We start from the raw sequence: 22,620 nt of genomic DNA, 5'->3' as shown, positions 1-22,620 counted from the left end.
TTGTTATTAATAGAAAAGTATCTGTTTAAATACCAAATATCATCACGAGCTTTAGTAGAGATGTAGAGCATAATTATTTTCTTTCGTATTTTCACGGAAACGCACGAATGTGTCTTGCTATTTCAGTCAGTCTCGGTACAAAAAGTACTGAGGGTGACTGAACTGTCATTACAAATATCAACGTTTCCGAGAAAATACGAGCAGAAAACAATTATGCACTATCGTACAATTATTTTTATAAAGAACTGTCATGAAACATTTAGAGGCAAACAAAGGCTCGATCGATCCTCTAAGTCCATGGAAACGAACGCGTTGCCACTAAACACATTCGTTATCCCGCAGCTGCGTCACAAGACAAAATCCATCATACCTTCCCGATCGGCTCCATCTTGACGATCCATGTGGAAATCGATGCATCACCTTGTCGCACGAGACACAATCTCACAGACAAGACATCCTCCAGACTGAGCATAGTAGCACTACCCTCTTTGCCACAAATATACGGTAGTTTTACTTCATTTTTGAGTCAAAGTGTGACGTCCGTGTCTTTGAACGGACCAATCACGGCACGGGACTCGCTCACCTCGTCCCCCGCACCCCAGTATTTTTGGCAGCATCGGTTTCATGAAATAATTGCTCCAAACTCCGTCTAGAGGATTCCTAGTCTATGTACAATTTAAAGAAAAACTGTACGTTTTCTCCCGCATAAAATCTTCAAGCCTCGTCTTTTGCCACTAAACACTATTTGGAACCTAAGAATCTCCGTATAGAGTCGGGGGGCGCACTGTAACACTCGTGTACACTTGTAGCCACTTGTGTGAGTTCGTTGGGTGTGTGTAGTGCGCCTAGCACGGCGGGCGCGTGTGTGGGGGTGTGGCGGGGGTGGAGGGTGCGGCGCGGGGGGCGCGGCGGGCTCACGGGTGCGCGTGCAGGCCCGGCGTGCTGGCGCCGCCGCCCACGCCGCCTCCGCCCGGCAGCAGCTACGACAACAAAAAAACAATCAAACATGGTAACGAAATAATACTCGTAGAAAAAACTATGAAAGACTAATGAAACTATGAATATGTAACTCAAAAATCTCTCACTAATGTGTGTAACGAAACGTATGTGAACCCGTAAAACGAAAAAGCAACTCTTTTTGTGAAGACGTTACGATAACTTCGGGTGGAACACATTTTTAGGGAACACATTTCCTGGCAGGGTCGCCATGTAGGGTTGGCCGTTGAGACAAACAACTAGATTCAAGTATAAACCTATATAATGCATTAATTAACACTTACAAGGCCTTAAATATTATAGTACTATGCGCATGTATGTGTGTGGGTAAGATGTAGTATACACACTACATCCGTATCTTAAAAGGAAAAACGGAACCCTTATTTATAGGATCACTCGTGCGTCTGTCTGTCCGTCTGTTACGCAGCGAGTGGCTCCGCCCGACAATTTCCTTGTGAGACAGCGCAAGCTATATGGAGCCACCTCTTGACCATGTATGGTGGCCGATGACAACATTCTGATTAAATTAATATTTTATACAATCGTGATATAATAAAGAGCTTTTGAGTCGAGTACCGCGTTTAGGCCACAATGCTTGCTGAGTAGCCTAAGTAAGGTACGAGATTGAAAAGCTTACTTATTAGCTTATTGATGGATTCGGCGAACAGTATTGTTAAGACGATTTACAAAGTCTAAAGCGAATAACCACAATAAATTGACCCTATTCACAACCGATCTGGCCTTTTGGGTAGTGACCCTGCCTGTGAAGCCGATGGTTCGAATCCCAATAAGGGCATTTATTTGTGTGATAACACAGATATTTGTGCCTGAGTCATGGTTGTTTTCTATGTATTTAAGTATTTAAATTCGCATCGTTGTCTGAGTACCCACAACACAAGACTTCTTGAGCTTACTGTGGGACTTGGTCAATCTGTGTAAGAATGTCCTATAATAAAAATTAAATGAATGACATACCTGCAGCTGGTGGGGGTGTGGCTGCGGCGGCGAGGCGGTGGGCGGCGCGTGGTTGAGATACGCCACGTGGTGGTGGTGGTGGTGCTGCCCACCCCCGGGGCCCATCAGTGGGCACAGCACCTGCGGGACCATCTATATTTGAGTATGTTGCACAAAAAATAGTTGCACTGCTATATTTTACATACTACTAGATTGGCCATGGCCAATTTAATATCCAATGATTTTGCCTTTTCTACCAATTTCGTACTAAAAGGAAAGATCAGTGGAAGAAATTGTCATTATAAAAAAAAACAAATGTTCTTAGCTTCAAAATTAAATTTGACTGTGCGCTGGCTGCAACGTAGCTTCATAGAATGAGCAATAAAATTCGTCACGTTACAGCTGACTGCATCAAACCGTTGGTTTACGTAATCGGTTTATTGTGATTAGTGTACAACTGCGAGTCAGCCAGGTTACAGACTATATTGCAAAACGTAATTCAAGACCAAAAAAGTTAGAGAATGTTACCACTTTTTACTAGCGCGTCTTGTATTTACGTAAAAATAAATAAATAAAAGTACTTTTTAAAACGTAGGAGTAAAAGTACTAATAAATAAATTATCTAAGCGTGATTATTTATCAAAAGGAATTTACTATTTTACAAACAAATTATTGCAGCTGGCAATATTGTCGTACTTTTTTTGGTCTTGAATTACGTTTTGCAGTTTAGGGTTTTATACGCGCCTATAAGCTCGGTTATGGTAGCGAGAGTAGGCGCGTATAGACGAAATGTAGCGAAATACGCCGAAACGACCGCAGAATAAAGCGGTAGTCTCAAACCTGTGCTTTTTATTTTAACAAATAGATATACGATGTGATGCTCGGAGTAATTAACAACGGAGACGCCATGTCTAAAATTTTCGGTACAAAATAGTCTGCCGTTTTTTGCGGGGGAGGGGCACATCAAATGTATAGGTACGTCATGTCAGATAAACGTCAGTCCATACATATGGTTGACATGTGGTTGACCATTGGCCGCCTTTTTTCGACAGAGGGGAACGCCTGTTAATGGCGGCTCCATTGTTAATTACTCCGAGATGTGATGTGTTCTTTCTGGTAAAATGCAGTAGTTTTTATATAAAGCACATTTTTTTTTTCAAAGTTGTGCAAACTGTATTGTCTGCAAAACGTGTGTTGTGATAACTTAGAGCAGTGGTTTTTATTTAGTGATAAGGAACCATTGCATAAAATTCTTTTTTGGTCAGGGATATCACACTTTGTAAGTTAATATTTATGATGGATAAAATTTCTCAGTTTAGTTCACTTTAAGCACTTCTATAGTTCGTTTTTTTTAGCATTAGAAATAAGGTAAACAATCTTGATGTGACTTTTAATTGAAAAACACATTTTAAAAATAAGTTACGGCAAATATGTAACAATTATGAATCTAATACGATCATTTATATTCTTTCGCTTTCATAAGTAATAGTTTTTAATTTTTAAAAAGCGTTTTTCAATTAAAAGACATGTCAAGATCGCTTACCTTCTTGCAAGTTCTTTCTAATGCTAAAAAAACGAACTATAGGGACCGCCTTTTAACAATCACTATCTAATGACGTCATTCATTAACGCGTTACTGACCTGAGTTAGCTATGAATCGATTGATTTTATCTGTCATTTTGACTTATGCATTTGTAAGAAAGGGATAAAACATAATTTAACTAAATCGGGCCCGTAAAGTTTTATGAATAAGAGGATAGATACACTTAAGTGAGACATAATAAATGAGTATATACTCGTACTGACCTGGAAAGGCGGCTGCTGGTAGTGATGGTGCGGATGGGGATGTGGATGCGGATGGGGATGCGGATGCGGCTGCATGGGGTGCGTGTGCGTGTGCTGGTGCTGGTGCTGGTGCGAGTGGGGGGTGTGCGCGGGGGAGGGCGGCGGGTAGAGCGCGGGCGACGCGGCGGCGGGGGAGGGCGCGGGCGGCGCGTACTCCGGCATGCTCATGGACCCCATGGACCCCATGGACCCCATGCTCGGCATGGACGACACGCCGCCGCCGTGGTACATGCGCACTTGGAAGTTCGGCTGCAACAATACACAATGTGTTAGTATTGACGAGCTATTAAGCGTTTATTGTAATAGGGAGTATTACTGCAATGTTCTGCCGCCAGAGTGCAGCACTAATTTATTTAGTAAACCATAGAGTAACTCATTAAAACAGTTTTTTGACAAGTTTTCATCAAAGTCATGATGCTTAGGCGGTTTGTTTACATGTGGCCTACCGCGAAACGCAAAAATCTAAATTTCTTTATCTGCCTCTTTATCAATCGATTAGGCAAGAGTGATAGAGAAACAGAAACCGAACTTCCGATTGTCGTGTTCCGCGGTAGGTCATGTGATTGACCTAGTGACGCCGTTTATGCAGTTTTGCGTAATATTCCCTATTATGTAATATGTACAGTCATCAGCAATAGTATCTTACACAACTAGGGCCGCAAAAATATGTGACACGTTCTTATTTGGAGCGCAATAAGAGCGCGTCATATATTTTTGCGGCCCTAGTTGTGCAAGATACTATTGCTGATGACTGTATACAACAATGATAACCAGTTTTGTTCGATCGGCCAAACCAAAGAATTTCTTTTTTGATGAGATCGACAATATAGTTTACTTTTCCCAATTTTCGATCACTGTACACAAAAAGTATCATTTTAATAATTCCTTAAGGGGCCCACTGATTAACAGTCCGCCGGACGGTATCGGCCTGTCAGTTGTTCGGAACTGTCAAAATTTCGTTCTAACTGACAGACCGATACCCTCCGGCAGACTGTTAATCAGTGGGCCCCTTTACTGTGCCGGAGTCCGGGCCATAAGTGACCAAGGCTTAAAAAGTACTTCAGGTTGAGGAATGGAAGCTGCAAGTGTACTCACCATATGTTGGTAGTGGAGCGCGGGTTGCTGCTGGTGGTGGGGCGGCGGGTACACGGCGGGCACGAAGGGCTGCATGGGCGCCGGCGTCAGCAGCGGCTGCCCGGTCGCCGCCGCCACGCCTACGCCGCTGCCCACACCAACTGGGAACCAAATTCATGTTAACAAGGGTCTGTGTGGAATTGGATATTATACTGTATTTAAAATAAATTATTTTACACCATGCATGAAATAAAGCACCAGATAATTATTAGAAAAACAAAGATAGCAATTATTTAAAAAGACAAGTTCTATTTAACAAATCGGATAGAAATATATAAAGTAGGTGAGTTGACCGTGACGTCACGATGTAATGTTTCATATAAATTCCATATTAGCAAATCGTTTTGACAGTTCTAAAAAAGTAACTGATTTGACTAGTAGAAAAATACCATATTGAGAGATCGGTAGGACAAATAGGAGGAAACCAAAAAAAATCATAATGTATGAAGGATTCAAATTTTCTAAATTCAGTAGCGACCCCTAAAACGAAATAAAAATTCTAATTGTTTTTTAGTGAAAGAGAACAATTTAAGGGGGTGAGACATAGAAAATTTTAATTTCGACGAAATAAGCAACACCCTAATATATACCTGTATGCATATACAGGGTACCCAAATATAAGGGCATTCCCGTTGCCAGGGAGCTTTAGTGATTATACTGAGCAAATTTTAGTATGGGACCTACACCGAAATCGCAAAAAAAAAATTACTGTTTCATAGATTTTGGCTAGTCCATTTTCTATGGGAGGGTACATTTTTTAGCAACCATTTTCTTGCTAGCAACGGAAAAGCACTTATTTTTTGGCCATCCTGTATAAAAACAATAAATTTGAGAGTACTAACAATGTAACAACTCTCTGCCACCCAGATTTTTGATGTAAATTTTTAGGGGGCGGAGGGGGCGGGGGGTGGGGGGGCTCACAACTTGATCTTGATATCTGTATCATTTAAGCCACTAGGCCAAGTTTAGTATCATTTTCGTATAAATCGGGGGTGCCGAATTCATTGTCATTATCATCATCATCATCAGGTGTCACCATTCCGAAGTAAAAACACATAAAATATGAAGAAAAAAAATACTTTTTTTAATTCCTCTTCACACTTAAACTGCTGAACCAATTTAGTTAAACCCACATTATAGACGGGTGTAACGCGGGTATGTGAGTTAATATGTTCGGGTATGTTCAAAACGCGAAAGTTTAAAATATTCAATTTAGTTCATATTTGGTAGGTACAGAGATAGTTTGAGCCCCGGGGAATAACATAGCAAACTTTTAATCTCAAAAATTATCCCTTAAGGATGTGAAAAGGGAGGAAGCAAATGAAGCTTTATTTGTAAGTATATAAAATAAAATAATATTAATAATCTATCAACCGCATCTAGATCGATAGTGCTCGTCAAGGCAAATCTATTGAGCCCAAATACGATGGAGTTATGATGAGTAGATTCGGAGTTCTGGTGACCAACTCCTGACTCCATCATGAGAACCTGGGCTTCATCTAATGATGAGTAGATTCGGAGTTCTGGTGACCAACTCCTGACTCCATCATGAGAACCTGGGCTTCATCTAGATCGATGGTGCTTGTCGGGGCAAATCTATTGATCCCAAACACGATGGAGTTATGATGAGTAGATTAGGACTTCTGGCGACGAACTCCTAACTCCATCTCATTAATGGAGTCAGGAGTTGGTCACCAGAAGGGGCTCGTGACTCTGGACATCATCTAGATAGATGGTGCTCGTCAGGGCAAATCTAATGAGCCCAAACACCATGGAGTTATAATGAGTAGATGAGGATTTCTGGTGACCAACTCCTGACTCCATCATGAGAACCTGGACTTCATCTAGATCAATGGTGCTCGTCGGGGCAAATCTATTGAGCCCGATGGACTTATGATGAGTAGATTAGGACTTCTGGTGACCATCTCATCATGGAGTCAGGAGTTGGTCACCAGAAGGGTCTCATGACCCTGGACCTCATCTAAACAGATGATGCTCGTCAGGGCAAATCTAATGAACCCAAACACGATGGAGTGATAATAAGTAGATTAGGAGTTCTGGTGACCAACTCCTGAGTCCATCATGAGAACCTGGACCTCATCTAGATCCGTGGTGTTCGTCAAGGCAAATCCATGGAACCCAAACACGATGGAGTTAAGATGAGTAGATTAGGAGTTCGGTGGCCAATTCCTGACTCCATCAAGAGAACCTGGACATCATCCAGGTCGTCCGGGTATAATTAAAATGCAAACCCTAACCAGAATTCAAGTAACACTGAAAATCTATCACATAAGCGGGAGTCGGTTGTTAAAATTTTTAATATGGTGTGAAAAATGTACTCTCCCTTGGATCAAGATTTTCTAATCATAGTATACAACAGTTCTCGGAACTCGCTCAATGTTTACGAAGCAATGAGCGCCTGACGATCGAGCGCAGGCCGCGTAGCCAAAATGCCAATCGCTTACGCTCCGTAGCGATCGAAACGCAACTGTCACTGTCGCGCTAATATGGAAGAGTGATAGAGAGACATAATGCTTTTCGTTGTCGAAGCGATAGCGATTGTGACCTTGGCTAGGCCGGCATGTCCGTTCCCTAAGCGCGCTCGGCGGAGAATGAGCGCGCGGCGTCGCTGCAGCGTGATTTATAGGTCTTTTAAAAAAATATATATTAACGGCAAGGTAGGTCCTATAGTTATGATTTTTTTTTAATGAGTAAACATAAAGTTACAGTTTGTTAAAAGATTTTTTTTGTGGCAAAATATAAGTCCAATTAGCGATAAAAAAATGTAATGTAACCCTGTTTTCACCAAAAAAATGAAGAAAACTCGGAAGGTATTTTATCATGTTTTTTAAATGAAAGTTCGATTTTCAAGCATGTAAGCCCCTCGTATAACATATGATGAGTTGAATTGTAATCATTCATATACCAAATGATTCTTGTTTACTGCAAAATTGAGAGCCGAAACGACCCTTCTCACAGCAAATTTTGAAAAAGACTTCTAAGAAAACTCATTTATTTTAGGTTCAAAAAGAGAAAATGAAAATTAGAACGTTTGCAGCCCCTAGTTTAAGAAATGATTATTTAAGTACGTTATCAGTTTTTGAATAAATACTAATAGTTACGTCGTAATCTTGAATGAAAAAGGAAGCATTTTGCAAAATACGCTCGTCTGTAGGAGTAAGGACTCTTAAAAATTCTTTAAAAATAGCAGAGACTCACAAAAGAATTAGAAAATATATACCCTATAAATCCTTTTCTTATAATATGCCAAAATATTAAAATCTAACTATTTTATTCAAGTTCGCGTTTGAAGTAAAGCGGCTCATTTGTGGACCTTATCTCGTTGTAGTAAGGTTCAAGATGGATTGGATAGTGATGGTGTATACCTTTCCGGAAGTTCCTCTGCTGCTGCGCGGGCAGCGGGCCGTGCTGCCCCGCGCCGCCCGCCACCGCCGCGCCGCCCCCCATCGCACCGTACGCCAACTGCAAGTACAATATCTTTAGCATTTCTACCAGACGTAGCACGTAGTCACAGAATAAATAAAACTACCATAGAGAAAGGACACTTCCTAGAAAACCGAACTTTGAAGGCTATGGGTCCCATAATAAAAGTTGCTCAGTATAATCCCAAAACCTCCCTGGCAACGGGAATGCACTTATTTTTAGCCACAGTGTATAGGTACTTCTGTCGTCATCACGACACGACGTTTTAAGGTTGACGAAATATAAAGTGAGTCGATCTCTCGAACAAGTTTGATGGAACAAGATCGGCTCACTTTATATTTCGTCAACTTTACTACTTATTGCATATCAATATACACCGTGTTTTTTTTTATTTCTGTTAATTTCAAGGGTGCATTCCTGAGCTTAAATCAAGTAACTTTCTCAAAGACACCGATATTCTAATTAACTCCATTTCGGAGATAATCAATAATTTATTTTTTTCCTATAAGGCCTCTACAAGCGTGTACACTTGCCTTAGGGCCGGTTTACATATTGATTAGTGTTTAGAATGAGTTCATACATTTGCTACTAAACTTAAGTACAATCTCGGTCGACCAATGTTCGAAATAACATTGATATCCCATAGATTTCAATTGTTTGGTTGAGTTAAATGTAATGCCCGTGTTACAACAACGCTATATGCTACATTTAATTACTTTTTAAACTTAATTTTTTTTTACAAAAAAAAGCAAATAATTTTTTTTTTTAATTAAATATGCCATTTAGTTCTCTTAAACGTACTTAACCATACCCCGAAGTTAACGGAATTCAATAAAAACACGGTGTATAAATATATTGCAAATGTATGTACACCTGAAAAGGTGTACATAAGGTAAAGTCTCAATGTAACGAATGTGTAATTGTATTTCCGACCTGCAATGTAGCCTGATTCTTATATACAATAAAAACTTTGAACTTTTTATCATAAATGACCAGGGTAACATGCGCTCAGCATGTAGATAGATGAATGTTGTATTGTTTTAAGAATGATCATAGATATTAAACCCACGTGCGTTTTTCATTATAATTATCGAACTTGTGCTGAAATATATGAAAATTATCGAACATGTGTCGTAATGTATCCACTTTCTAGTACATACTGTACCTAAATTATCTGTAACGTTAAAACTAAATTTTTACATACAAGATAATTGAAAGATCTAAATCATACAATGCGACGATGATAATTTATAAATTACATTAATTAGACATGCAATTCCCACCGATAAATCAAATCAGATAGGACTTTGACATTGCACAACGTACCTCGCGGACCCACGTGTGTACTATCTACATTGAGTCTTAGAACAACGTACTAAGGTCTATAATTGATCGATTTATAGGGTTATACAATAGGCTATACTCTCGATATGAGTTTAAGGTCGCGAATAACATCGCTACAGATAACACACTTGCTGACCTGATTATTCGAACATGATTAGATTAAAAGTAATATCCGTGTGTGTTTGTGTTATTAATTACTGTTTTGTGTGAAAGGAATTGTGATAAGTATTGATTAATCATGAGAAGGATTAGTTTCAAGGATGACTAAAACTGCTTTGTTTCAAAAAAACTTTTACTTTTAGGTCATATAAAGTAGCAATGTACCTAACCAACATAGTGATTTCAATAAACTTTTTGAATGCAATGCATTTATTAATTTCGTTCATATGAATTTACATATGCACGCCGCAATTCAGATAGTGTATGTAATTACGATAGTCTGTGTATATCTTAAATAAGAACGATAATATTGACAGCATATAATAGATCGTTTAAAATCTATATGACGATTTATGAACCTTTCATAAAGAATTTACTTATTTATGCATTCGTGCAAAAACGGTACTGTGGTATTGAATAAATCAATAACATTACATACCTAAAATACCAAGTAAAGCCGTATCAAAACCTGAGTGTCACTAGCACGATTACGCCTGACTTTTGCACCGAGATAGCACCACACTCCACAGTCACTCACCAAACTCCGTGACCGCTGGTCGTTCAACATGTGGTACTTTTATCTTGGTGTATTTTTCGTGTTTTTAAAGATCTACAATAGATTGTCATCAGGGATATGTTACTCTGACACTGTGATGACGGGGAAAGTGGTGATAGTTACGGGTGCGAACAGTGGTATAGGGTTCCAGACGGCTATGGAAATAGCCAAGAGAGGGGCTAAGGTGATCTTAGCGTGTAGGGATGACGTCAAAGGGAAGCGAGCTGAAGCTTCCATAAAGAAAGTATCCAAGAATAATTTAGTTAGATATGAATATTTGGATTTAAGCTCGCTAGCATCTATAAGAAAGTTCGTGGATGAGTTTAAAAAGAAAGAAGCTAAATTGGATGTTTTGATCAACAACGCCGGTGCTAGCGGTATGGGTGGAAAGAAAACTGCGGATGGAATAGTGAGAGATATGCAGGTGAACCATTTCGGGCCGTTTCTGCTGACGATTCTTCTGGTGCCGTGGTTGAAAAAGGGCGCTCCGAGCAGGATCGTCAACGTATCATCTTACTTCCATAGATTCGGGACGATAGAGGATATAAATGAAGAAGGAAGGTATAGTTTCTACAGGATTTACGCCAACAGTAAATTATGTAACGTTTTATTCAGCAATGAGTTAGCTAGAAGATTGGAAGATACCGATGTAGCGGTGAACAGTTTGAACCCAGGGCAGGTTAATACATCGTTTTATAAGAATGCAAAGTTCTTGGAGAAGTTGAGAAGTATGGTGCTCTTCACGTTCTTCAAGAGTCCCTGGGAAGGAGCGCAGACGAGTATTTTCCTGGCTGTCTCTGACGACTGTGATTTCATGACGGGGAAGTACTTCATGGACTGTGAGGAGAGTAAGATGTCGTTCAAGGCCACGGATGAGGAAGATGCCATGAGGCTGTGGAAGATGTCTGAGGAACTAGTCAAGTTGAGGCCGGAGGAAGCTATTTGAGTTAGCGTTTGTGATGTGATGTAGTGAACTATCGAAAAAATACTAAGCGGCACTTGCGCCATCCCACTAACCCGGGGTTAACCGGTTAAACCTGGAGTTACCATGATTACCAGTACAATTTGACACTGGGTTAACGGTTTAACCGGTTAACCCCAGGTTAATGGGATAGTGCAAGTGGCGCTAATAAGATAAATATAATGGTGCTAAATCGCAGGTTGGATTATGATAGCACTAGATGGCGTGCCATCGCCTACCCCAGTGTTAACTGTCCAATTGTCCATTGGTAAACCTTATTACATAAGGCATAAGGTCCACCGATGGACAGTTAAGATAGTGTTGCTGTTTGTACAGTGCCTCGTACATTATGCAATGATGAAGATAGTTAAAGGAAAAGTTTTAACAATTGAGATAGCCACAAACGTGCTAACTAAATCAGCTGTCAAACTATAACTACGATAGTGGTGCATTTTGTGAGTAATATTTTTAATTTTTCTATGATTCTAATTTGTTGATTACCAGAAATCAAGAATCATCAATGGATTGTCATGACAAGAAAGGCAGAGCCACACCGGCTTGCGTGTGCGTGACGTGCGCGTGTGCGTGCGCTAAAATGTTGGAGCTGCACACGCGCACGTCACGCAAGCGGTGTGCCGTCTCTCATAAGGATCTGTATACTACAACGCCGCACGCGCACGTGCACGTCACGCACACGCAGCCGGTGTGCACAGGCCTGTAGTTGTATGGGCTATAGAATGGGCTCAGTAGTGAGAGCTGTTTTGTAAAGTTAATTAAGGTGGTTCGCCTAGGTTACTCAAAACTTAACTCTCGCTAGATGGCACCACTTTTGCAAAATTTCAGGTTTTATTTTTTTGTGAAATGGTCATGGTATTTGTATACTTAAAAGTATGTTTCGCGCACTCTTTAAATAAATATTGAACAATTAAAGTAAACATTGAATACTTCATTGTGCAAAAACCACCTTTTTAATTCGACGGAGTGTTGCTGTCACGCTTTTTCCTAGTATTACTCACACATGCAAACAGTGTTTCCGTGATCCTTGTAGTAGACAATTTCACACAACGTAAGTATGTTGCATTGCAATAGCGTAACGGTATGTTCGTGGAAATAACTACGTGCAAGAGGATTGGGGTTCAAGACTGGTGCGAGTAGGTAATTTCTTTTTGTTTCTCCTTTGTGTTATCTTACCTTTAAACGAGCAATTATTATATATATGTTACTGTAAAAGCCCGAAGTACGGCAAAACCTAGGATTTACCGGTAAAACCTAGGTTTTACCGATGCCGATCGGTAAAAGCCCGAAATGTTAAATCTTACTAGTTTACTTCGGGCTTTTACCAACACCGATATGGTAAATCCTAGGTCTTACCACGGCAACCGGTAAAGTTTGAATCATGCACTGATTCTTGAGATTATTAGATGAAAAGTAGGTAGGTTTGGATCTCCCGGTTCTGCTGAAGGTGAAAGAGAACTCTACTAGCCTGCATCGTGGCTAGGCACCCAGGTTTAGGTATAGTTAACTTTAAAACCGAATCTGCAGCTGGCCACTTTATTGAGTAATACCGGGTGTGGCCTGTAATATGAGCAAAAAATTTAACTGTAGGCTGTACTCCTCATACTGACCAACGTTTGTTCAGCTACTTTTAAAAATACCTTGTGGTTTGATTTTTAATACACTTTAAAGTTTATTCTAAGACGCAATGTATTGCGAATTTTGTTATGTTTCAGGCGTGACAAGCAACGTCAATCACAATGATATGGCGTGGCGATGGCGTCCATTGAAGATAATATTTATTTTGTATGAAAAATAGGGAGTCTAAATGCCTCATAATTTTTAAAAGTTGTTGAACAAAAGTGTCACCGTTTGAGGAGTAAAATCGATGTTTTAATTATTTGCTCGTGTTACAGGCCACACCCGGTAGAAACGCGTTCCGTATGTGTTTCGCTTTCCAGATGACCAGGGTGCCTAGCCAAGGTGCCAATGGTTTACGCTCCGTAGCGACTGAAGCGCAGCCGTGTCTGTCGCATTAATATGGCAGAGTGATAGAGAGAGGTATTACCCTAACGTTCGCTACGGAGCGAACGACTGGCATCATGGCTAGGTACCCAGATTTAGGTATAGTTAAGATTACCGCCGAATCTGCAGCTGGCCACTGTATTGAGTAATAGAAAAGCGTTCCGTATGTGTTTCGCTTTCCAGATGACCAGGGTGCCTAGCCAAGATGCCAATGGTGTACGCTCCGTAGCGAACGAAGCGCAACCGTGTCTGTCGCATTAATATGACAGAGTGATAGAGAGAGGTATTACCCTAACGTTCGCTACGGAGCGAACGACTGGCATCTTGGCTAGGCACCCAGATTTAGGTATAGTTAAGTTTACCGCCGAATCTGCAACTGGCCACTGTATTGAGTAATAGAAACGCGTTCCGTATGTGTTTCGCTTTCCAGATGACCAGGGTGCCTAGCCAAGGTGCCAATGGTTTACGCTCCGTAGCGACTGAAGCGCAGCCGTGTCTGTCGCATTAATATGGCAGAGTGATAGAGAGAGGTATTACCCTAACGTTCGCTACGGAGCGAACGACTGGCATCATGGCTAGGTACCCAGATTTAGGTATAGTTAAGATTACCGCCGAATCTGCAGCTGGCCACTGTATTGAGTAATAGAAAAGCGTTCCGTATGTGTTTCGCTTTCCAGATGACCAGGGTGCCTAGCCAAGATGCCAATGGTGTACGCTCCGTAGCGAACGAAGCGCAACCGTGTCTGTCGCATTAATATGACAGAGTGATAGAGAGAGGTATTACCCTAACGTTCGCTACGGAGCGAACGACTGGCATCTTGGCTAGGCACCCAGATTTAGGTATAGTTAAGTTTACCGCCGAATCTGCAACTGGCCACTGTATTGAGTAATAGAAACGCGTTCCGTATGTGTTTCGCTTTCCAGATGACCAGGGTGCCTAGCCAAGGTGCCAATGGTTTACGCTCCGTAGCGACCGAAGCGCAGCCGTGTCTGTCGCATTAATATGGCAGAGTGATAGAGACAGGTATTACCCTAACGTTCGCTACGGAGCGAACGACTGGCATCTTGGCTAGGCACACAGATTTAAACGCTTTTTAAAAATCAAAAAACTATTACTTATGAAAGCAGAAGAATATAAATGATCGTATTTGATTTATAATTGTTACATATTTGCCGTAACTTATTTTTAAAATGTGTTTTTCAATTAAAAGACACGTCAAGATTGTTTACCTTATTTCTAATGCTAAAAAAAACAAACTATAGTAATAATTGTGTTTTTCATTCATAGACAAAATCCATTATTTTATCCACAGGAAATTTTATATATCTCTTTTTTATTGCAGTGAGGATGTCCTGATTGTAAAAATAAGAGAGATTAGGTAGAGTATAATTTCTAATTTTCTTTGTCAAAAATAAACGAATACGTGTAGCCCATACCATACTTAATCAATCGATTTATGATAATAAGAAAAATTCAATAAAAATAAAAAAACAATACGAAATTTAGATGTAACAAAAATACAAAAAGTTATGTTCCAGCATACAATTGACTGGGGATCGAACCGGGAATCTTCCGTTTGTAAGCAAAAAAGCGACTGTTTGCATAACACGCCATGATAGTTCTTAGCTAAGCTGACGAACTTCGGGACTTATTCTCGCTTAGGTCAATTAAGTACCTGTCAAACGTCAGTGTCAACAAAATTGCACTAAACATGACGGCACTCCAAATTCGCGCCGTGGTCAGCCCGGCAACGTCGGAAATGGTATGGCAACGTCGCAAATGTATCTGTACACGACATTTGTGACACACACATACGTAAAATTGATGAAAATTTAACTATGATTTTTGCATGATTTCTGTATGAAACATTGTTTTCCTGTTAATTTCGCGCAAACGAATATTCGAAGGAAGATAAATGCGGAAATATTTATGTACTAATAGTGTGTAGTTACTTAATGAGCTTTGATTGAATTTTGTATGAAAATCGAACCACCTTAATGATATTTTCCATGTTGTGAGTTAAAAACTTAACAATTAAATGTAAGTAGAAAAAAATTGTTTCGGTAAAACTGTGTAATGCTATTTATTAGATTGTCCTTTTCCATATAGTAAATTATTTAGCTGTGTGTGTGTGTGTGTTTGTGTAAGTTGCAATAGCGATTTCAAGTAGATTTAAGTAATAATTGTATTTATGTATGTATTAAACCCTTTTTATAAAAAATATGAATTTATTTTTAATTAATCTAAAGATCCGTCAGACATCATAAAGCAAAACCAAAGAGAATTTGAAATAGAATTCTCAAAGGCGAAAGTCAAATGGCGTTCTAACAGTTTTAATCGTCAGCCGAAATATGGCAGAATATTTACTGTAGCTACATAATTTACCATGACAGTAACTCTCTATTTCAAATTCTCTTTGACTGAAGCGACCTTTGCTCTGCAGATGCGTGGGGACTTATCACAGCGTATCAATTCACGTGTTGGTATGACTATGACAAGATTGTGATAAATCCGGTACGTTTATGAAGATCAAATGACGTCAGACATTAGGGGTCATCCATAGTTACATCATAATTTTGATTTTTTTAGACCCCTGAGGGGCTACCGCCAAAACCGAATATGTAACAATTATGAATCATATACGATTATTTACATTCTTTTGCTTTTATAAGTAATAGTTACTATTATTTTAAAAGCGTTTTCAATTAAGCCTTTATAAGGCAGTGGGAATATATTTCCCACCTGATTTTGAACTTTATTTCAAAGTGATAGGGTTCAATTTTGCACAATTTCTAGGAATCTATGCCTTAAAAAGAGTTAAAAGATAGGTCAAGATCGTGTAGTATTTTCTTATGCTAAAAAAAACGAACTATTCACAGACTCTTCTGTGCGGAAAGAGAAGAGTCGTGGAATGTTTTGGGCCCCATACATTCCACAATTCTTCTCATTCCGCACAGACTACAATAGGACCGTCACAATTGACATGACCGTTAAGATTATTAACCTTTTAGACATCAATGACCGCACCGCAGGTTCAACCCCAAAGACTGATTAATCGGTCACAGACCACAGAGCAACATAGACCTACGTGCATATGTACATTTAACCTCTAGCAGCCCAGAGACCTATAAAAAGGCCTCGCCTTTGTACTAATGATGTGTGTTCTTTCATGTTTTATGTTTCTTTTTGTACAATAAAGTATTTTACTACTACTACTACTAAAAGGTCTCCTGTTCCATCCTAATTTGAACTTTGTGTTGACAAAATAAAATTTCATTTTGCTTGGCAAGGTTTGACGTATGGGCGGCTAGAGGATAAAGTTCAATTTCAGTTTTGACACTTCGGTGGCGTGGCGTCCGCGTGACAGCTTTTGTGTTTGACACGGCGTCGAAAAGGTTAAAAATAACTTTTTATCGACTGTATTATGTGATGTGTCCTTCCATAGCAACGAAATAAAGTACTCGTTAGTAAAAATTTATTTCTTAATACTATCAAACGACAGATATTAGCATAAAAACACGGCAAACGGATTAGTGACATCAAAATAAAGCTAAAAGTGAGGCAAAGATGTAAATATTATATCATAATTATTTTTAATTTTTTATTGAAAGTATTGAAGAGTATTAAAAAAATAAATGATAACACATTTTTCTAAATTTAAAACTAAAAATATTGGTATTATTTTTAACACGGATAACAATTAAAAGATGCATCAAATTGGAAAAAATGACGCAATATTGTAGGTACGCAAAAAAAGCAAAAAGTTATGTCAGAAGTGGGATTCGAACCCACGCCCACAGAAGTGGACTGCGACCTGAACGCAGCGCCTTAGACCGCTCGGCCATCCTGACTTCTCCCGACCGAGCGAAAATAACGGCAGCTTGCAAACGGCTCGCTCTTAAAATAGATCAGTCGATAAGGACGAAAACGAAGAGAATAATCATTTTCGTGTTGGATTAAGTTGTAATATAAATTAGTTAATAGTAATACATTTTCCATTATTTTTGTTAAATAGTTATGTATATTATGTTGCATTCACAAGTGTAAATTCTAGAAAACACACGTGAAATGTGACAAGTACCACTACCACCAGTTTTGACATTACAGATACGCTCGCGTCTATTTAACTTACTTTCTATGCATCTCGCTCATACAGTCGCCATCAGATATATCGGAGCGGCCAAGGTGCTCACAAATATCTGAGCAAGCCTCTATTGTCAAGGAGTTAGAGTGCGTGTTCAGATATTGTGAACACCTTGGCCGCTCAGATATATCTGATGGCGACCGTACAATCACCTGCAATAATATTGTTACTCTTCGAACGCCGCAAAAATATGTGACACTCTCTTATGGCTCTACAAATAAGACCGTGTCAGATATTTTTGCGGCCATCGTTGTGTAACATATTATTGCAGGTGACTGTACATGCATATTAGTGCAAGCGAGATGTATAGAAAGGAATTTACGTAGACGCGAGCGTATCTGTCAATGTCAAACTGGTGGTAGCCGTAAAGACAGAATTTTCATAAAACCATCTCTGCAAACAGGGGAAAAATACGTTTGCGAACTTCGATATTCGCGGTTATAGCTCTAGAGTCTAGAGAGTCGACAACGATTCAAGTAGTAATCCGTAATCATTTTTAGGGTTCCGTACCCAAAGGGTAAAAAAAACCTATAACTATGACTCTGCTGTCCGTCCGTCCGTCTGTCACCAGGCTGTATCTCACGAACCGTGATAGATAGACAGTTGAAATTTTCACAGATGATGTATTTCTGTTGCCGCTATAACAACAAATAATTTTGACGACCGGTCTGGCCTAGTGGGTAGTGACCCTGCCTGCGAAGCCGATGGTCCTGGGTTCGAATCCCAGTAAGGGCATTAATTTGTATGATGATACAGATATTTGTTCCTGAGTCATGGGTGTTTTCTATGTATTTAAGTATTTGTATAATATATATATCGTTGTCTGAGTACCCACAACACAAGCCTTCTTGAGCTTATTGTGGAACTTAGTCAATCTGTGTAAGAATGTCCTATAATATTTATTTATTTATTTTATTTATTTATAATAAAAACAGACAAAAATAAAGATTTAAGTGGGGCTCCCATACAACAAACGTGATTTTTGACCGAAGTTAAGCAACGTCGGGCGGGGTCAGTACTTGGATGGGTGACCGTTTTTTTTGCATTATGGTACGGAACCCTTCGTGCGCGAGTCCGACTCGCACTTGCCCGGTTACTTTTTCTTGCCTCAAACATTTGTTCACTCAAACGACTTGGTTAGTATTAGTAAGGATGGTATTCCATCTGTCTGTCCACTCTCTCACCAAGGAAAATGTGAGACGCAAATAAACAAAGATATTGGAGAGGTGGAATACCGCCCTAAGGCCGCTTGTAGACGTCCGGTGTTTTCGCCGGACAATTTTCCGTGTTCGGTGACGATGTCTTGTATTCTTGGGTGCAGTTGTCTGTAGGCACATACAAAACTAGACGTAGTTGCGTAACACGGTCCGTTGTCCGGCGAAAACACCGGACGTCTACAAGCGGCCTAATGCACGCGCTAGATCTGAGGAGTTACTACTTCCAAGTCATAGAGAAAGAAGTACATAGAGTGCTCACTCCATACATCAGTTTTGGTACAAAAACGACTATTATTTTCGTAGACGACTAGCATCGAGTAGCGGAATTATCGAGTACTGATGTACAGGCGGCCTAGCCAAGGTGACAATCGCTGTCGCTACGACATCGAAACGCTTTGTGTCTCTCTATCACTCTTCCATATTAGTGTGACAGTGACAGTTGCATTCCATTTGCTAAGTAGGTCTGCTACTTGACAATAAAGTTCCGACGACCAAAAAGTCTAATGCTCAAAAATTTTCAGCTAATATTATAACCGGATTAACCGGAACTCTATTTTCAACTCCTTCTGCTTCTAATATTAGTTGAAAATTTTTGACATCTAGAATAAATTAACGGTACTGATAACTCCGCTACTCGATGCTAGATGTCGACTGCGAAAATAATAGTCGTTTTCATACCAAAACTGATGTATGGAGTGAGCGCTCTATGGTTACTATATATGTCTATGTCCAAGTCCACTTGTCCTGTGTTATGTCATAAGCCACTGCACACGGTTACGTACACAAGTGCATTTCAAACGCACGCTCTTCGGGATAATATACGACACCAATAGGAGAATAGCATTTTAAGTATCATTTTATACAGCTACATAATATTAACCCTTTAACCGCCAGAGTCTGATATATAAGACATTACATATCCAGCTCATTTCGCCACAGTCTGATAAATAAGACAAAGATCTGATTTGGTTTTTACAGCACATTTATAACTCCCGTAACTATGCCAACCTTACTCTGCGTGGTACAATTACTGTCGGTGGCGACACGAGCACGCTCGATCAAAAATTGCTGGCGGTTAAAAGGTTAATTTTATTTTTTTTTTTTTTTTAAACCACATTTTTCCACCTCCCCCGCTGAGGGTGGTATTCCATCTGTCCAATATATTGGTCCAAAGTCATTGCGTCTCTCTCTCGTTAAGCAAAATGTGAGACAAAATTACACATTGGACAAAGAAATTGGACAGGAATACCAACCTTAACCACTACGCGTTATGCACCCAGGAAGCTATGATTAATGAGGGTTTCCGCGATCGAGATTTTCACTAGATGGCAGCACTGTGACGAGAGGTATTTTTGACAGCTGCTGTCAAAATCCACCCATAAAAAAAACATGGTTAAACATGATTGGTGGAATCTTCTTCGTGGTCGTGACCTCATGTCTGAGGGACGTGACTCCTATGGGTTATTCTTCCTACCACTGCTCTCCAGGCCTCTCGGTCTTCGGCCATCTGCATCGTTGCCTGGAGCGAAGTCTGGGTAATATTTTGGACCACATCTGACCATCTACTGGGTGCAAGCCCTCTACTTCTTCGATTGGTCGATTATGACAGTTAGATCTCTTACCGCGGTGCTTTCATCTAGTGAAAAACCCGATCACGGAAACCCTCATGAAATTCGATACTGGATTTTGCTTCTGCTGGTGATCATACAGATTTATACATTATGCTAGTTCTCCTATTGGTTCCCGTATGTCCCCGCGCTCACCGCGTCTGCGCGGTCCCGTTTGTCCACCACGAGGATCGGCGGCGCGTACTGCCGGCACTCGCAGCTCATCTCCATCTGTCCACGCACCTGCGTTACTATTTTACCGGGACTACACTTGTAAACCCTATCTTCTTCCCCGCGTTATCCCGGCGTTTTCCACGGCTCACGGGAGCCTGGGGTCCGCTTGACAACTAATCCCAGTTTTTACGAAAGCGACTGCCATCTGACCTTCCAATTCAGATGGGATACTAGGCCTTATTGGGATTTAGTCCGGTTACCTCACGATGTTTTCCTTCACCGAAAAGCAACTGGTAAATATCAAACTTAGCTAACGGTTAAATTGTAAACCTTATCACAAACTATTAAGGTTCAAAGACCGTCAGTCAAAAGTGTTTGACAAAAGTTCGTTTTTAACTATTTCTTTTCTACGCTGTAAATTGATGGCTCAAAAAGGTAGCTTTTTGAGCTTTTTTGGTCCTTTTGTTACAGAAACCTAATAACAATAATGTCCAGAAAGTTCGTGTAATCGGGACAGTAGGTACACATTTTCGTGGACTTAAGGGGCCCACTGATTAACAGTCCGTCGGACGGACGGCCTGTCAGTTAGAACAAAATTTTGACAGTTCCGAACAACTGACAGGCCGATACCGTCCGGCAGACTGTTAATCAGTGGGCCCCTTAAAACATTTACCTTAGTAATAGACCAAACATTTGATATGTGAGTAAAAGTAATCTGTCTCGTGTCTCAGGCAGTCAATAATTCATGACGAGATAACTAATAATACACATTGGCGCAGACTAGAGTCAGATAAGGTGTTTCGATTATGGGTTAGGTTATGCGAGCTTACCGGGTGCGGGTGCGGCAGGTAGGCGGGCGGCTGCTGCGCCGCCGCCGCGGCCGCCGCCACCATCGCGTAGGCGGGCACGGCCGCAACCTGAACAACAATCTACTGTTACAACTATTCTCAACCGTTTCCGTCGATATACAGGGTCCAATTTTGCATAATTTCTGACACAATTATGCCTTATATTTATGTCTATGCTATGTGAATTCATAATGTGATTTAGGGCTCATTTAGACGATGCGAGAACTCGCATGCGAGTTTCATTACATTGAGGTATTTGATTGGTCGGCTGAATTATATGTAACAAATCGTCTTCAACGTAACTAAAATCGCATACGAGTTCGCGCGCCGTCTATATCTGCCTTTAGGGTGGTATTCCACTTGTCCAATATGCATTGCGTCTCATTACGCAAAATGTGAGACGCAAATACACATTGGACCACGTTATTTGACATATGGCGGTCTAGTATAAGTGGCGCGCGAGTCCATACTTGAAGTCGCTGTATAAAGTCGCGCGCGACTTATGCTAGACCGCATGGAATACCAACCTAAGGGGGTATATGGTTGAGACAGTGATGGGTTTTTTAACTACTAAAGGGGCCCACTGACTAACAGGCCGCCGGGCGATATCGGCCTGTCAGTTAGAACAAATATTTGACAGCTCCGAACAACTGACAGGCCGATACCGTCCGGCGGACTCTTAATCAGTGGGCCCCTTTAATGTATAAAAAACCTACATTGATTGATTGATTTCTAAAAACTTTTTGATTCTGGACAGAAATGGAACTGAACGGCATATGTTTTTTTTATCAAAATTGTCCATATTGGCGCTGACTGTCTATTGTGTTATGTGTAGTAGGCTACGTACCATGTGGGGAGGGGGGTGCGGCGCGGGCACGTAGGACACGCCGGCGCCCAGCACGCCCACGCCCAGCGAGCCCACCGGCGTACCCGGCGTGTGCGGCCTGCAACCATATTATATACTATTAATATACTGACACACAGACAAAAATTCATTAAGGCCCACTTGCACCATCCCACTAGCCCGAGGTTAAGTGGTTAAACCGTTAATCTAGTGTCAAATTGTACTGGTAACCATGGTAACTCTAGATTTAACCGGTTGACCCCGGGTTAGTGGGATGGTGCAAGTGGCGCTAAGACTCGCAACACTATTACAGAAAATTATACGCGTCACTCTAGCCTAGCGCTTGATAGCGGCTATTTGAAATCACAATCTT

At 40.5% G+C, this 22,620-nt stretch overlaps 2 protein-coding genes and 1 non-coding gene across 3 annotated transcripts; 1 reads left to right on the top strand and 2 right to left on the bottom strand.

Moving 5' to 3' along the window:
• Nucleotides 1-841: 841 nt before the first annotated feature.
• On the bottom strand, nucleotides 842-22,330 carry LOC134674481 (uncharacterized). The gene is made up of 7 exons (XM_063532579.1): nucleotides 22,251-22,330; nucleotides 21,386-21,472; nucleotides 8,316-8,412; nucleotides 4,891-5,030; nucleotides 3,757-4,044; nucleotides 1,972-2,091; nucleotides 842-980 (listed from the first exon to the last, which is right to left on the bottom strand). The coding sequence occupies exons 1-7, from the start codon at nucleotides 22,251-22,253 to the stop codon at nucleotides 915-917; spliced, it is 801 nt and encodes a 266-aa protein (XP_063388649.1). The 5' UTR covers nucleotides 22,254-22,330; the 3' UTR covers nucleotides 842-914.
• Nucleotides 10,398-11,417, top strand: LOC134674324 (retinol dehydrogenase 12-like). Its single transcript, XM_063532349.1, has one exon. The coding sequence runs from the start codon at nucleotides 10,443-10,445 to the stop codon at nucleotides 11,376-11,378; it is 936 nt and encodes a 311-aa protein (XP_063388419.1). The 5' UTR covers nucleotides 10,398-10,442; the 3' UTR covers nucleotides 11,379-11,417.
• Trnal-cag (transfer RNA leucine (anticodon CAG)) lies at nucleotides 17,181-17,264 on the bottom strand. Its single transcript has one exon. It is a non-coding gene; the product is annotated as a tRNA-Leu (tRNA).
• Nucleotides 22,331-22,620: the final 290 nt, after the last annotated feature.

Source organism: Cydia fagiglandana, chromosome 20, assembly GCF_963556715.1.
Source record: "Cydia fagiglandana chromosome 20, ilCydFagi1.1, whole genome shotgun sequence".
Lineage (NCBI taxonomy): Eukaryota > Metazoa > Arthropoda > Insecta > Lepidoptera > Tortricidae > Cydia > Cydia fagiglandana.
This window is presented reverse-complemented; position numbering and strand designations above follow the sequence as displayed.